At 40.2% G+C, this 14,149-nt stretch overlaps 3 protein-coding genes across 4 annotated transcripts; 2 read left to right on the forward strand and 1 right to left on the reverse strand.

The window, feature by feature from the left end:
* Positions 1–109: 109 nt before the first annotated feature.
* Positions 110–7,201, forward strand: prpf39 (PRP39 pre-mRNA processing factor 39 homolog (yeast)). 2 transcript variants are annotated; one of them, XM_006793036.3, is made up of 15 exons: positions 110–202; positions 1,477–1,917; positions 2,203–2,396; positions 2,533–2,658; positions 2,821–2,939; positions 3,065–3,232; positions 3,598–3,778; positions 4,201–4,308; positions 4,404–4,568; positions 5,016–5,142; positions 5,282–5,550; positions 5,691–5,875; positions 5,978–6,061; positions 6,354–6,465; positions 6,576–7,201. In XM_006793036.3, exons 2-15 carry the CDS (start codon positions 1,509–1,511, stop codon positions 6,663–6,665), a joined length of 2,337 nt encoding a protein of 778 aa, XP_006793099.2. In that variant the 5' UTR covers positions 110–202; positions 1,477–1,508; the 3' UTR covers positions 6,666–7,201. The 2 variants fall into 2 exon arrangements, with proteins under 2 accessions (XP_006793099.2, XP_006793100.2); XM_006793037.3 differs by having other exon boundaries at positions 5,978–6,052.
* Positions 7,202–8,627: 1,426 nt separating this feature from the next.
* On the forward strand, positions 8,628–10,373 carry faua (FAU ubiquitin like and ribosomal protein S30 fusion a). The gene is made up of 5 exons (XM_006793038.3): positions 8,628–8,731; positions 9,407–9,488; positions 9,577–9,721; positions 9,880–9,935; positions 10,064–10,373. The coding sequence occupies exons 2-5, from the start codon at positions 9,414–9,416 to the stop codon at positions 10,187–10,189; spliced, it is 402 nt and encodes a 133-aa protein (XP_006793101.1). The 5' UTR covers positions 8,628–8,731; positions 9,407–9,413; the 3' UTR covers positions 10,190–10,373.
* A 363-nt stretch (positions 10,374–10,736) lies between these two features.
* Positions 10,737–12,907, reverse strand: fkbp3 (FKBP prolyl isomerase 3). Its single transcript, XM_006793039.3, has 7 exons — positions 12,771–12,907; positions 12,397–12,498; positions 12,216–12,317; positions 11,729–11,864; positions 11,505–11,572; positions 11,334–11,431; positions 10,737–11,101 (listed from the first exon to the last, which is right to left on the reverse strand). The coding sequence occupies exons 1-7, from the start codon at positions 12,873–12,875 to the stop codon at positions 11,047–11,049; spliced, it is 666 nt and encodes a 221-aa protein (XP_006793102.1). The 5' UTR covers positions 12,876–12,907; the 3' UTR covers positions 10,737–11,046.
* Positions 12,908–14,149: the final 1,242 nt, after the last annotated feature.

The raw sequence follows: 14,149 nt of genomic DNA on the forward strand, positions 1-14,149 counted from the left end.
ATTTTAATTTCATCATAAAATGTAAATTGGCAAGACGTCAAGAACAACGAATAGCGCGCCGTCGCTGGTGGGTGGTAGTTCGACTGGGCATGCGCACACTGTCCCTCTCATCTTCCTCCAACTTAAGAATGGTGTGCGAAACGCGGCCGGTCGCAGTAGTGTAGATAAAGTGAATTCAAAAGCTGCACTCAAGTCCACGGGGGTAAGTAAATTGACGCAACAGATACGGATAAGATTCTTAAACGTATTTTTATTTGTTGGTTTGGTTTTATCTGACTAGTAACGAATTTAACAATCGCTAGTGGCGAAATGGGTAACATTAGCCTGTTAGCTAACGTGCTGCTGTTAGCTAACTGCTACCGACTATTTCCTGGAGGCCTAAGCAAATGCTGTACATGTAAATGTCCTAGTTACGATGTATGTAACAGTTTCCTATTCGCTATTCTGTAAACGTTGCTATCAACGTAAAGAATCGGTGAAAATGTAGATAATTAAAGACGAATAGTTTGTGTTGGACCGTACTAAGCAAGCGCGTACACGAAACATGCCTCGACCTCTACTATTATACTTATTTGAGATAGACGGGCGCCAGGCCTAACTTCTGATTGAACTTTGATCACGGAAAAGACAACAACAAGGCCTCGAGGAGCAAACAAAGCTAAAGCTACTCGTTTTTTAAAGGAAATATTACATTTAAAAAACAAAACAAAAAATCCCCAAAGTAAAATTAAAAAAGAAAACAACTTTAGTATTAAGGTAGCTAAGCGAGAAGCTAAGAGTAAGCAACCGAGTACGCGGAATTATTTTTAGTAGTTAAATTAGGGCTGAAGCTTAAACTGGCACTGGTTTAATGTTAGAACAAGGAAGTATCCTGTTGCTTTAGCGGCTGTTTTTACTAGGGTTGACCTCTTTAGGCGTAAAGGAAGTAAAATTAAAAAGAAAATCGTTTGAAACGAAAAACATGCCTCGTGTTGCGTCAGATTTATAAGTATCGTTTTTAATTAGTGAAGGTTCATGGCAAGTTTAAAATACAGCACGTTGTCAATAGTTCTGGAAAATTCTTTGTCAGAACTAAACTGGCTTAAATTGTGAGTTGAAAGTAATTTCTTGTTTGTAGATATGCTACCTATAACTGCAGTTCACACTTGGATATTTCTTACTTGTTTATTTTAGGCAACAAGTTCCTTATTATAATTGTACTTGACATTGTTTTTTGTGCTGTCCTGACTAGTATCATTAAGTGCTTATTTTTAAAGAAATGATTGGAAACTTAGTGGATGTTTTTATTTATTGATTGATTTATTTAAATGGTGGGAATACTTCAGCTTATTTCAGAGCTAGTTTTCTTAGTGTTTTTTTGTTAAGTTGTACAAACCATTAATATTTCAGTAAACTGTAATAGTATTTGGTGTGTGGAAAAATCTATTTTCTTTTTCTTGAGTGTGTCTTTACTTTTTTTTTTTTTTGTCCCAACAGACCTGAAAATCTTAGAGGGTACATTTCCTGGAATGCTGGATACTGAGTCCCCTGCCATGGAGAGCAATGGGGATGCCTTTCTTCCAGACCTTCCTGTCGTAGGCCAAGCGACTGACTGGTCACTAGACCAGGTTGCTCCAGAGCCTCTCTCCAATGTCTTGCCTGAGGATTCAGATGTGTCTCAGGATGCCATGGGACAAGAGCAACAACCGGGCCAGCAAATGAATTCCACAGATCTGGGATCTGTGGAGAAGGCTGTGGAACAATTTCAACTTGCCAATGCTCAGCTCTTCCAAGAACACCCACCTCCACCACCGCCACCTCCTCCCCCTCCACAGCCCACAGAAGATGCACAGCAAGCAACAGAACCTGTAGGGTTTGAGCCTTGCAGCCAGGACATGAATATTGAGTCTGAATCCATTGGACAGACTGACAGTCAAGGTAACTTAAAACTTGTTTTTCAGTTGGCTCAATTGATTTAATAATAAATGCTTAGTCATGAAGTTGACTCTGGTCCAATTGTTAGTGTAACGTCGTAAGATTTAGCTAGTTTTCAACAAGCAACCAAGAAAGGTACTGTGTAGAATCAGCATAGTGTCTCTGTCGGTGCTTACAGTAACTAATTTATTGAAAAGAAAACTGTCAACAAATGACACATTATGCACAAATCATAAACTGTAATTTTGTAGTTAAACTCACTTGATGATTCCTTGTCAACTTCTCTAGATGGGACAGAGGCTACACAGGTGGCAGAGGATGGCATGGAGCTAGAAGACCCATCCAAAGAAACAACAGAAGAAGCAGCTGTTCCTACAGATCCCGAACTGCCCTCAGAGTTTGAAAAGCTTTTTAAGGGAGTTGAGGAAAACCCAGAAGATTTCAATGCGTGGGTCTATCTGCTGCAGTATGTAGAACAAGAGGTAAACAGAAGGAACACACATTTACAAAACTGAGTGAAAATTATATTCTTGTCCAATAAATTTGAACAGAAATTACTTGTAATGCTAAAAAGAGGTGGTTAAATTGTTGCAATTTGGTCTTTCTGCTTCTTTACAGAATGTCCTTACAGCAGTGAGGAAGGCATTTGATGTGTTTTTCCTACGTTATCCCTACTGCTATGGCTACTGGAAGAAGTATGCAGATATTGAGAAAAAGCACGGCAATGTACAAGTTGCAGAAGAAGTAAGTATGCCTTTTGTACTCACACGTGTTGCTTTGTTTGTTTGTTTTTAACTTGGTGTGCCTGCTTTTCTGTGTCATCCATAACTGACCAGCTAGAATAATCTGTTAAGAACCAAAATTTGGGGCATAAAAACTCATTTTATTTTTTATTTTTTTTACAAGGTGTACAGAAGAGGTTTGCAGGTCATCCCTCTCAGTGTCGACCTGTGGATCCACTATTTGACCTTCATCAAAGAGAATTCTGATCCTAATGACCCAGAGACTGAGGGGCGCATTCGAGCGTGAGTAAAGTCTACGCATACACACACTACTGTTTTACTTTCTTTTCAAATGGTTGAACTTGTTTCTTTAAGTTAATGAGACATTTCATGAATCTTTTCTCCTTCTTTCTTTGTTTTCCTATTAGCTCCTATGAGCATGCAGTGCTTGCAGCAGGCACTGACTTTCGCTCAGACCGTTTGTGGGAATCCTTCATAAACTGGGAGACAGAGCAGCAGAAGTTGGGTAACGTCACCGCCATCTATGACCGCATCTTGGGCATTCCAACCCAGCTGTATTCCCAGCACTTCCAGAGGTACAGTAAAAGAACAGTTTCCAGATTTGTTTGAAAGTTTGCATTCACTCGATGAGTGTGTTATAAAATCATCATAAAAGGCAAATATAACGTTTTTAAAATTACAAAGCCCCAAACCCAGTGATGGACATATCCTGTTCTGCAGTCTTGAAATGTTTGTTTTGCAACTGCACAAATAATAGTTTCTACCTCTGCCCATGGTCTGCTTGGTTGGTTTTGCTTAATCTTCCATCTTGAACAGCTCAACTGAAAGTTGATTTCATGCTTTGGTAAAGGAATAAATAGTCATGGTGCAAATCATTTTGAAAATTATAACGTCATTGTATGAAAGAGCTGTGCACTGACATTTTATTTTCTCTCTGCAGGTTCAAAGAACATGTGCAGACTAATCACCCCAGGCACTTCTTGTCAGAAGAGGAGTTTGTCCAGCTAAGGCTCGAGCTCTCTAAAGCCAGCCTGTCGGGAATGGTTGGTGACAGTGGAGAGTCACAAGTTGCTCAGGAGGAGCTTCCACCTGGTACAGAGGATCTTGCGGATCCTGCTAAGGTAAAAACCTTCTCTGCCAATCCTGTAGGGGAAGAAAAAATATAAAATTACTGCTTGCAGGGTTAGCAGGAGCTTGGATGTTATCCATGATGAAAGGGAAAAGATAATTTGCCTAGGTTTGAAGAGGTGTCTTTATGTCAGCAGCCAGGCCAATCAATGCCAGGTGGGATTCACGTTGGTATCCAGTCAGGGACTCGCCCTAAAACTTACAGGATCACCCGGGGCCCGTTGATCCCAGCACCTATACCCAGTGGCTGATATGCAGGGTGCATAAATACTTCTCCCCTCTGCAGGCTTCTTATCTCTGGTGATGTAAATCGTTGGCTGCAGGAATAGAAGTTTTTACATCAAGTGGAGAATGTGATACGGAGAAGCACAAATAAGGGTGCTAACCTTGTTTTTGTCTGTGTGTTTGTATGTAGAGAGTGACGGAGATTGAGAACATGCGCCACAAGGTGATTGAGGTGCGGCAGGAAGTTTTCAACCACAATGAACACGAAGTCAGCAAGCGCTGGGCCTTTGAAGAAGGGGTGGGTCTTGTTTTTTTTTTCCTCTTACTGATGTTTTATTCTTTCAGTCCCCCTCCCCTCATTATTATCAAACTAATCAATTTGTGTTTCTTTAGATTAAGAGACCGTACTTCCACGTCAAAGCCTTGGAGAAGACTCAACTGAACAACTGGAAGGAGTACTTGGAGTTCGAAATTGAGAATGGGACTCCGGAGCGTGTGGTGGTTCTCTTCGAAAGATGCCTGATCGCCTGCGCTCTCTATGAGGAGTTTTGGATCAAGGTAAAGTGACCTTGAGCCTTTCCGACACTCCTGCTACCTCCCTGCACTTCCCCCATCAACGATGATATCACATCGACACAGTCCTGCACTCTTTGCGTGTAACGTTGATATGTGACTGTATCTGTTGTATTAGGGGATGGCCAGCTTGCCACACAAGATTTGACTGCAGCATATGCCAACTACTACGTTGCATCTTCTTCGTCTCCCACTACCTTACAGAAACTTATCTAATTGGTTCCATGAAGGTGCTGATGGGTTTACACAGAAAATTTCTAAAAACGATCTTGTCAATGAAGAAATTGCCTGTCTGTGAACTCAAAATGTAGTTTAAAAATGTCTTGTCTCTTTTGCCTTTCTTTCTTTTCTTTTCTTTCTTTTTTTTTTTTTTTTTTTCCTCTGTCCTCTCCTGGCTTTCTTCCAACTTGCTTTCTCTTTTTCACTCTGAAGTATGCAAAATATCTAGAGGGCTACAGCACTGAGGGTGTGAGACATGTCTACAAGAAGGCGTGTACCGTCCATCTGCCCAAGAAACCAGCCATCCACCTGCTGTGGGCAGCCTTTGAGGAGCAGCAGGGTGAGTACCTCAGTCAGTCAAAGCAGCATGCAAATTAAATGCAAAAGCAAAATAAAACATAGAGATCATGAATAAGAAACAAATGTGGAAAACTGTTCAGCTGACATTCCTTTTTCTTTTTTCTTCTTTTTTAACCCAGGCAGCATAGAGGAGGCTCAGAGCATCCTGAAGTCCCTGGAGGCATCGATCCCAGGTCTCGCCATGGTGCGTCTTCGGAGGGTCAGCCTGGAGCGTCGCCACGGAAACTTGGAGGAAGCTGAGGCGCTGTTGAGGGAGGCGATGGAGTCTGCGAAGAATGCTACTGAGACATCGTTCTATGCTGTGAAGCTGGCCAGGCAGCTGATGAAGGTGCAGAGGAGTCTGGGCAAGGCGAGGAAGGTGCTTCTGGATGCTATTGAAAAAGACCAGGTGAGAGAGGGTTGACTATATCAGATGGTCAACACATTATAGCATCGGTTGTGTTTCTCTTGCAATAAATTCTGTTCACATGATAAATATAACTGTGTTGCACTAGTTGTGAACTAAACTGTGTTTTGTGGTTTTTGTAGACGAGTCCAAAACTATATCTAAACCTGCTTGAGCTGGAATACAATCGAGATGTGACGCAGAATGAGGCAGAGATCTTGGCTTGTTTTGACAGAGCCCTGAGTAGCCCAATGCCTCTTGAATCACGACTCCTCTTTGCCCAGCGCAAAGTCGAGTTTCTTGAAGACTTTGGCAGCGATATTAATGCGTAAGTTGTTTTTAGTGGTAAAGGGAGAAATTAATACATTCATTCTTTGTTTTGTTTGGTTTTTTTTTTTGTAAAGAGTCATGTTTATTTTACATCTTTCAGCCTTGTTGCTGCCTATGAAGAACAACAGAAACTACAAAAAGAAAATGAATCGACAAAGAGGAAGGGCGAGAACGGGTATGACAGGTGGTTAATGAAACACAGCGTCCATCACATCCACACAAACACTTTCAGGAAATTTTCACACCCCCTTCTAACAAGGTGTTAGAAAGACACATGTGACGACTACTACTACTAGTCTATTTTCTAGAGTGTCTTGTATTTCTTGATATCTCAGTGAAGGGCAGATGCATATTCTACATATTGAAAATCTACAAATTAGTTAGAACAACAGTAAAAACACCAAACTTGGCTGTAACTGCTTTTTCATTTGTCAGCTATAAGCTGGATCTTACTAATTTAAACTTTACCTCTCCAGCTCTCAGGAACCTGATGCTAAGAGGCAGCGTGTGGATGACGGCTCTGGTGCTGTAGCAAACATGACCGACATGCAGGCAAATGCCTCTGCCTACAACTATAACTGGTACCAGGTGGGTTACAGATCCGTTACATTTACAGCACTTAGAAATTAGTTTGTCACAAGAAGTATGTGTGGTCAATTACAGCCCTTCTAACCCCCTCCCCCTACTCTTCTCTTTAGCAACAGTACGGTGGTTGGGGACAAAACTCCTGGGGGCAATACAACCAGTATGCCCAGTATAACCAGTACTACCCCCCTCCTTCTACATGATGGACAACATAGTGGCCTGACCATCCATTTGACCTTCTTACATCTTGGGACGGGGCTTCTAACCAAGACGTCATGGAGATTTCAAAAAGCTTTGTTCTTTTGTTTTATTTTTTCCTCTTTTCTCTGGTTCACAGTGTGCTAATCAACTTTACCACATATTGTAGCTCTTGATAGAAGTATATTTGGCCCTCTTTAGCAGTTATCAGTTCTTTAATTGCTACAGTCATTCTCTCCAGCACTGGCTTCCTTTTGGGGTTCTTGAATGCATGTTATTTGTGAAGGCAGATTTATTTTTTCCCTGTGTGACAAAGGCTTTTTCTTTTTGAAATTTCTAGGCCAGATGACTTAGTTTGCTCTCTGTCTTTGTGTTAAAGAATTTGTAAGGGGAAGCTTTCATTAATGTATCTGTCATCATTCTCCCCCCCAATCACAAAGATTTGTAATAACTCATGGTTATGTTTCCCTAAAGAGCAACAAAGAGTTCCTTGTTTTTTATTTTGACTTGATTTCATAATAAAGAGATTGATATCCTTAAATGCTTTTTGTTTTGTTTTAAATAAGTCACAGAGGGCTAGAATGAATATCGTCATTAGCTGTTTAGTTTACACTTTTACTGTCATTTAAAGTAAAACAACTTTTCCTTTCCAACATTCAATAGCAAATGTAACTTGTTGGCAGGAATGTAATTAAAATATTAAATATATTTGAATAATGGATTTCCACAAAAGCTGAAATCCCTGACAAGCATTTCTAGATGCTGCACTGAGCCACGGTAACTGAAGCTGTGCCTTTAAAAACAACAAAAACTTAATTTACATTTTGTTGTTCATTGGCAACTCATTCAATAATTATAGTACATTTTATATGAAAACATTTTCCCCCACAGCATACCTCAATAATGTGCAAAAAGCATTGCTAGTCAAGCTGAAGCTCTAGTGGTTTTTGAAGGATTGAAATGAAACTTTTTTTCCAGTTGTGTTTCAGGCAAAAACTGTCAGAAGACAAAAATAAAGTTATGGGGTTTTGAGGTTTGCTCTAACTGATATGAACATACAAAGTAAGCATAATAGATTTTCTCACAGATAAATCCACATTACATCTAGATATATGACATAAAATTAACACGTAGAACAGTTACAATGTAGTTGGATAAAGAATTGTTTGTGGTAAATATGAGCTCAAAGATAAATGAGATGTTCTCATGCCACTTTTGTGTTTCTGTAAAAATGAAGCTCTAATCTCAGCATCACATGAGCTCTGTACTGGTGCTGCTTCACAGCAAAAAAACAAAAAACCCCAAACCTTCTCCTCAAAAAGTATATCACTGTTTAGCAGTTGTCTCAAATTATACAAATGAAGTATCGTTTTGATCCTTGTGTGAAAATGAGCCTCACTTAAACCACTGAAATCATTGCTGAAGGTAACAGAATATTGTTATTGGCATGGGAGTCACATGCTGACATGCCACCCCAGGACCATTATCCACTCATATTCAAACAAACTTTTTGGTATTTTTTGTAAAAAATAAACACCAGAATATGACGAGTATATAACCCTCTCCATGTGCAGTCAGTAATACTGAAGTGTAGGAGAAAAAAAGAATTAAATGAAACATAATACATAAGACATAATTTGATGTTGGTTGTGGGGCATTGGTATAAACCACAAGGACCAGGATTTTGTGAATAATTTTGTGTATATTAATGAGTCAAACAGTTTTAAAAACTTTAAAAAAAACAAACATATTTGTTAATGTTAATTTCAAGAACAAAACTTAATCCTTAACAAACAGGACGCCGTGAGAATAAACAAACAAAATTTAATAAAATAAAATACAAATATCAGTAACATAACATAACATAACATCAAGGAAAATAGATAAATACAACCTATGAAGATGACATGAACCCGTAAATATAACTGAACAGATGAATCTGCGACACCGCCAAAGTACAAGAGGCGTGGCCACCGCGTCCGACGAGCGTTACGTAGATCCGCACATGCGCTGTGTAGTCCCTTAAACAGTCCTTTTTATGCCTAGCGTTGAACGACTAGCATCAAACGAGGTGAGAGCTGTGTACTTTTAATAAAAATTTCCCAGTTTGGCATTGTCGTTACATGTTTTATCTTGCGATTGGTGCACATATGTCATCCGTAACCATAAGTTAAGCTTTTTATTGACGAGTGAAGGTGTATTTTATATGTTTTTACTGGGCTTTTACGATACGCGTGCCCCATGTGGCTAGCTAAGCTAGCATAGCTTTTGCTAGGACCCAGGAGAAGCTTCAGTTCAGCTCCCGGCGGCTGGTAGTGCATTATTTCTCCACAGTTTTAATAAGTTTCAGGTTATCACAGGAGATATTTACTTTGAGGATCATATGTGGGTTTCATATTCTGAAGTATGAAGGCAAAGTGAAGGTTTGGTAGTCGGGATTTGTTATAATAAATTTTAATGCCGCAAGTATGTTTCCGCAATGATCGTCACGGTAGACATTTTTACTTGTCATACCAAGTAAAGCACACAGCATTTTCAAGGGATGCCAGCGTTTTATCAGATGTCCTAATTAGCAGCTATTGTAATTGATGTCAAAGTCCTTGTTATATAATCAAGTCCAGTAAACATAAAATAGCTATGTTGGTAGTTGGACGTTACAGTTATGCTTTTATATGAAAACTAATAAAAGTTTCATCCATGACTAAAGATGCTTAGCCCTACCTTCTTTTTTTTTTTTTCCCTCCAGCATCAAGATGCAGCTTTTCTTACGTGGCCAGAACACTCACACCCTTGAGGTGACTGGAGAGGAGACTGTCGGCCAGATCAAGGTAAAACTTGTACCCGTGTAAAAATTGTACCTTATTAATGGCAATATTGAATAAAGGATTATTATGAGAAAACCTGTTTGTGTCCCAGGCTCATGTCCAGGCTCTGGAAGGTCTCCTGGTTGAGGATCAGGTGCTGCTGCTTGCTGGGTGCCCTCTGGAGAATGATGCCTCTCTGGTGTCTTGCGGTGTCTCCGAGCACTGCACCCTGGAGGTAGCTGGCAGACTTCTGGGAGGTACGTGTGCATGGGCATGACATGTAGTTATTCACATATTTGAATGTTTGTTTTCTTCGGGACTTCAAAACTTGGCACACCGAGGATGGCACTAATATAGTTTGTCTTAAAAACCACCTTAATAGCATGATCTTTGTTTCTCTCTTTCACTCTACCAGGTAAGGTTCACGGCTCTCTGGCCCGTGCCGGAAAAGTGCGGGGACAGACTCCCAAAGTAAGTGTAACCTCACCTCTTCTTCTTCAAATAAAATTCTGGGGGGACTCTGCCTTCAGCTATACTACAGACAACATCTGCTTTTATTTCACTTTTACAATGATGCCAATCCACTTCTTTTTCTTCAGGTTGATAAGCAGGAGAAGAAGAAGAAGAAGACTGGCCGTGCTAAGCGCCGCATCCAGTACAACAGGCGCTTTGTGAATGTCGTTCCCACCTTCGGAAAGAAGAAGGGACCCAATGCCAACTCTTAAGTGGTTCACTGCCCCAAAGGAGAAACGGCATCATCACCTGTCAGTTTTTACCAAGTTAAATGTCATCCTGTACAAAATAAAAACAATTTTGACTTGGTCTAGATGAGTGATTTGTCCTGCAATGTAAATCTAGATCTTTAGTAAATAATCTTTGCGGTTTCTTAATAAAGACAATTGTCCTGTATTTGAGCCAAAGTTCATTCTGTCTCTAGGAATTAATGCAAGCTAAAATTGGCAAATTTAGCTTTAAAGCTAAACTTCATTAGCTGCTCCTATTCAGTTTCTCTGTGTGCAGACACTGGATGCTTAGACCCTAAAGACGTGCATCACTGTACATGGAATACCTTAGTTTGCATATTTAGAATGGTCTCGCACCTTATGGGTGCGACACAAAGTCTTGTATTTACAACTTCTTAAAATCTTCCAGGAACAACAATTAGTAGTTGGCATAAAACTAGACTGGGAGGTCTTAGTACTTCGTACACCCACACGAACTAGTTCTCTTAATACAGTTGACTCAGGCTAAAGAACACGATGTAGACAGGTGTAATCTGTACAGTGACCGGTTAACTGAAATCAACAAATTTGGGGAAAATGATTTATTTCTGACATTGTACATGCAAAAGAACAAAAAGATAACATTTCACAGTCTCTTATATGTACATTATTAACAAGCCATTCCACGTTGTCCAAATCAAACTACTTTTTTTAAAAAAATCCAATTGGTATATGTGTAATGCTATGCTAAAGCACAGGCATCCCAGGAATATTGCAATCCAAGACGCATGCTGATATCCCCCTCTACCTCAAGGCCATTAATTAGGTGTGAATTCTTGAAATGTAGTGCATGCTTTGGGCTAATCCACAGACACCAGCTCGACCTCGAAAATCAGCTTTGCGTTGGGTGGAATTCTGGGAGAGGTGGAGTTAAGGAAAATTGGCTTTCATTTAATTATGTTAGCGTAAAACAATAAAGGAGGAGGACAGTTATAAGCAAGAATCAAGCCACATTAGAACCTGAGCTCTGACCATACGTGCAGACAGCTCGTGTAGTTTCATCACATCCCTTTAGAAATATTTAGATATTTATGAAACATGCACGCAGGGTACAAAATACCACAGAGCGGGGAGAAAAAAAGGATACTTGGACTCAGGGACGCCCTTCTTTCCATAAGCCCATTCAGGGTCAATCTCCAATCGAGCAGTTTCACCCTTGCTCATTGTCAGTAGGGCCTCATCCCACTGTGATGATTACAGACATTAGACATAGAAAGAAAAGTTAAGAAAACTAAATGACAACAGCAGAGCAACTTACTCCTCTGATGACTTTGCCCAAGCCGACTTTGAAGCTGAGTGGTTTGGCCTGTTTCTTCTTTCTCGCCCCTGCAGATTGAAGAGAACAAGGACAGATTCTTCATCGCTACATAGAGATTTGATCTTCATAACTAAGAAGTACAAATTACTTAGTTTAACATTTTCAATAATGCAAAAGCACGATTAGCGACAGAGCATCACCTTACGAGTGCGACGCGGTCATACCTGTGGGAACATTGGTGTCAAAGACAGTCCCATCCTCTAAGGTTCCGGTGTACCAGCAGCTCACAGTGTCGCCCTTCTTTGGGAAGTTTGTCTTGTCGCCTTTTTTCAGCACTGATTTGGTGTACTTTGGAGGACCCTGAGAGAAGTAATGAAGCAGTAGTCAATAAATGTGAATAATCGCTGAGTGCTCACCAGAATCGGCTTTTTGTACTTTAGCATTCAATGAAAAAATATTTTCCAATTCACATTATCTTTACAGCATTTTTGAGTCTTCATGAGTACACCTGAATTCTATTTTCACTCCAGTAACCATAATCTACACAACCAAAACCAACACTGAGCATCAGTATCATGCACGTGGTTATAATACACTTATCCCTATGTGGGATATGCGAATGGACAAGAGAAATTACAGCATATTATAGGTCTCATTTTTATATAAATGATGATATAAAAAAAGTTGATATTTGATGGTGTGGATCAGTACCTCATCCACAACTTCTGTCTTGACTTCTTTGGGTTTTTCTTCGACTTTCACAGCTTTAACCTTCTCCGTCACTTCTTCCACTGCTTCTGTGCCTTTAAACCTCTGCAAATCACACGTTTACACATTTTATGTTCATTATCAAGGTTCATCATCGAGGCGGATGATGACAATCGTGACTTACTTTGCTCTCGAAGAGCTGATCGTAGGCGATAATCAGTTGCTCTTTCTTTGCAGTTTTGGCAACATTTTTGATGTTTCCGAGCAGCTTGTGCTCGTTGAGGAACTGAAATAACAACAAACGAACAGAAGGAGAAAGTTGAACTCGTTTGCGCTTAAGCCACGAGGAGCTGCGCAGGTCAAACCCTAAGAGAAGCTGTTTGCATTCGTATTAATGTGCAGATAGTGCTGAACATTGTGCTCTGCTGTGCTGAGCTGAAGCAAAGCATCCCATCGGAGCTAGCCATGCTGCATGCTGCACTTCACAGTGAGAATTCAAACCGGTAACCTGCAGATATCCCAACCGGAATCCCGAGGAGACTAAAGGGAGAAACATACCGAGTGGGTCGCATTGTCCTGCAGGAACTTTATTATGTCTTTTTTGGGCAAATCATCACTTTTGAGCTGCTCATCGCTCCATTCCCGTGTGGGCTCAGCCGCCATTTTGAGAGGCGAACTAGTGAACTTTGACCTCCGTGCGCAATATAAAACCGCGTTTTAACGTTTTAACACAAAATTACAATGAAAACTTTTAAATTCTATTTTTAAATGTATTTTTATTTTTTCCCGGATGACCTTTATTGCGAGTGCACGATAAGAAATGCGTTTCTGCACATTTTACCGTGAACGCGGAATAAAAGTTTAATAAAGAAATATAAGATACATTTGTATTGCTTATATTATAATCATATATATTAATACATATATATTATATAGCGCTATATTGAAATAACTGTCTGATGTGTATACCGCCGTCTCGTGGACAACTAACTGTCCAATAGATATGACAGCAGTTACACACGTGACTTCTATCAAGCTAACTAAAGCACTTATCTAATATATCCAGTTACACCGAGAACAAACTGTGTCTCCTCCACACAATAACATTAACAAGAGAATGCACACAGATCACTTCCTGCATGCATAGTTCATGCGGGCGTGTTAAGCATTTATTTTTTTAATCTTTTGACCGTCTCAGTGGAAGAGATGCAACACAGTCTACAGAGCAACACATCTATTGAATACCCTAAACTTCCTGTGCATTGGGACTCTTCTTCCTCCGTATTTTTCAGGTTGGGTTGATGTCATTTGCGTTCCCCCGAATAGCTGGAGCCACTAAATGTAAGCTTGTGGGAAACAGGTTTCCTTTATCTGTTTATCTGTCTCCATATTGGCTACTTTAAAGACAACAACTGCTCTTCCTGCTGTCTCATTACAGTGTTATGCTCCTGGGAGCATGTTACCGGCACGGTTCAGGTCACCTGTCCTGAGAGAGAATGGCCACTACAAGTCAATGTAAAGTTGTTCTGAATGGTCCCTGTTATCCTGTAATGATGGAAGTGTTCTTTCATTTCAGGATGACCAGTTTGATAAGTATGAAAATGATGTATATTTCATACTGTGGTCTTTCATGGCTGGTCATCCATGGTTGGACAGCACTCGTCATGAAAACATCAAATGAGGAGTGTTGTGTTTTTTGGAAGACTGGTGCTCCTTATCTTATGTGTTCACGTTTCACAGGTTAAACCAATGTAATTAAGACGAGTGCAGCAATATAGATGAGATAAGAATGGCCACAAGTAAAGAACATTTGATATGTTCTGGTTATGGTCTTTATCTTGTAGGTGCTCTCGGTCTAACTACACACTTCCCAACCAGGCACACGGTTATCCCACATAAGGACTTAGATGTGGATGACTTACAGCAAAGACCCCCCT

This window comes from Neolamprologus brichardi, chromosome 15, assembly GCF_056152115.1.
Source record: "Neolamprologus brichardi isolate AB-2024 chromosome 15, ASM5615211v1, whole genome shotgun sequence".
Taxonomy (NCBI): domain Eukaryota; kingdom Metazoa; phylum Chordata; class Actinopteri; order Cichliformes; family Cichlidae; genus Neolamprologus; species Neolamprologus brichardi.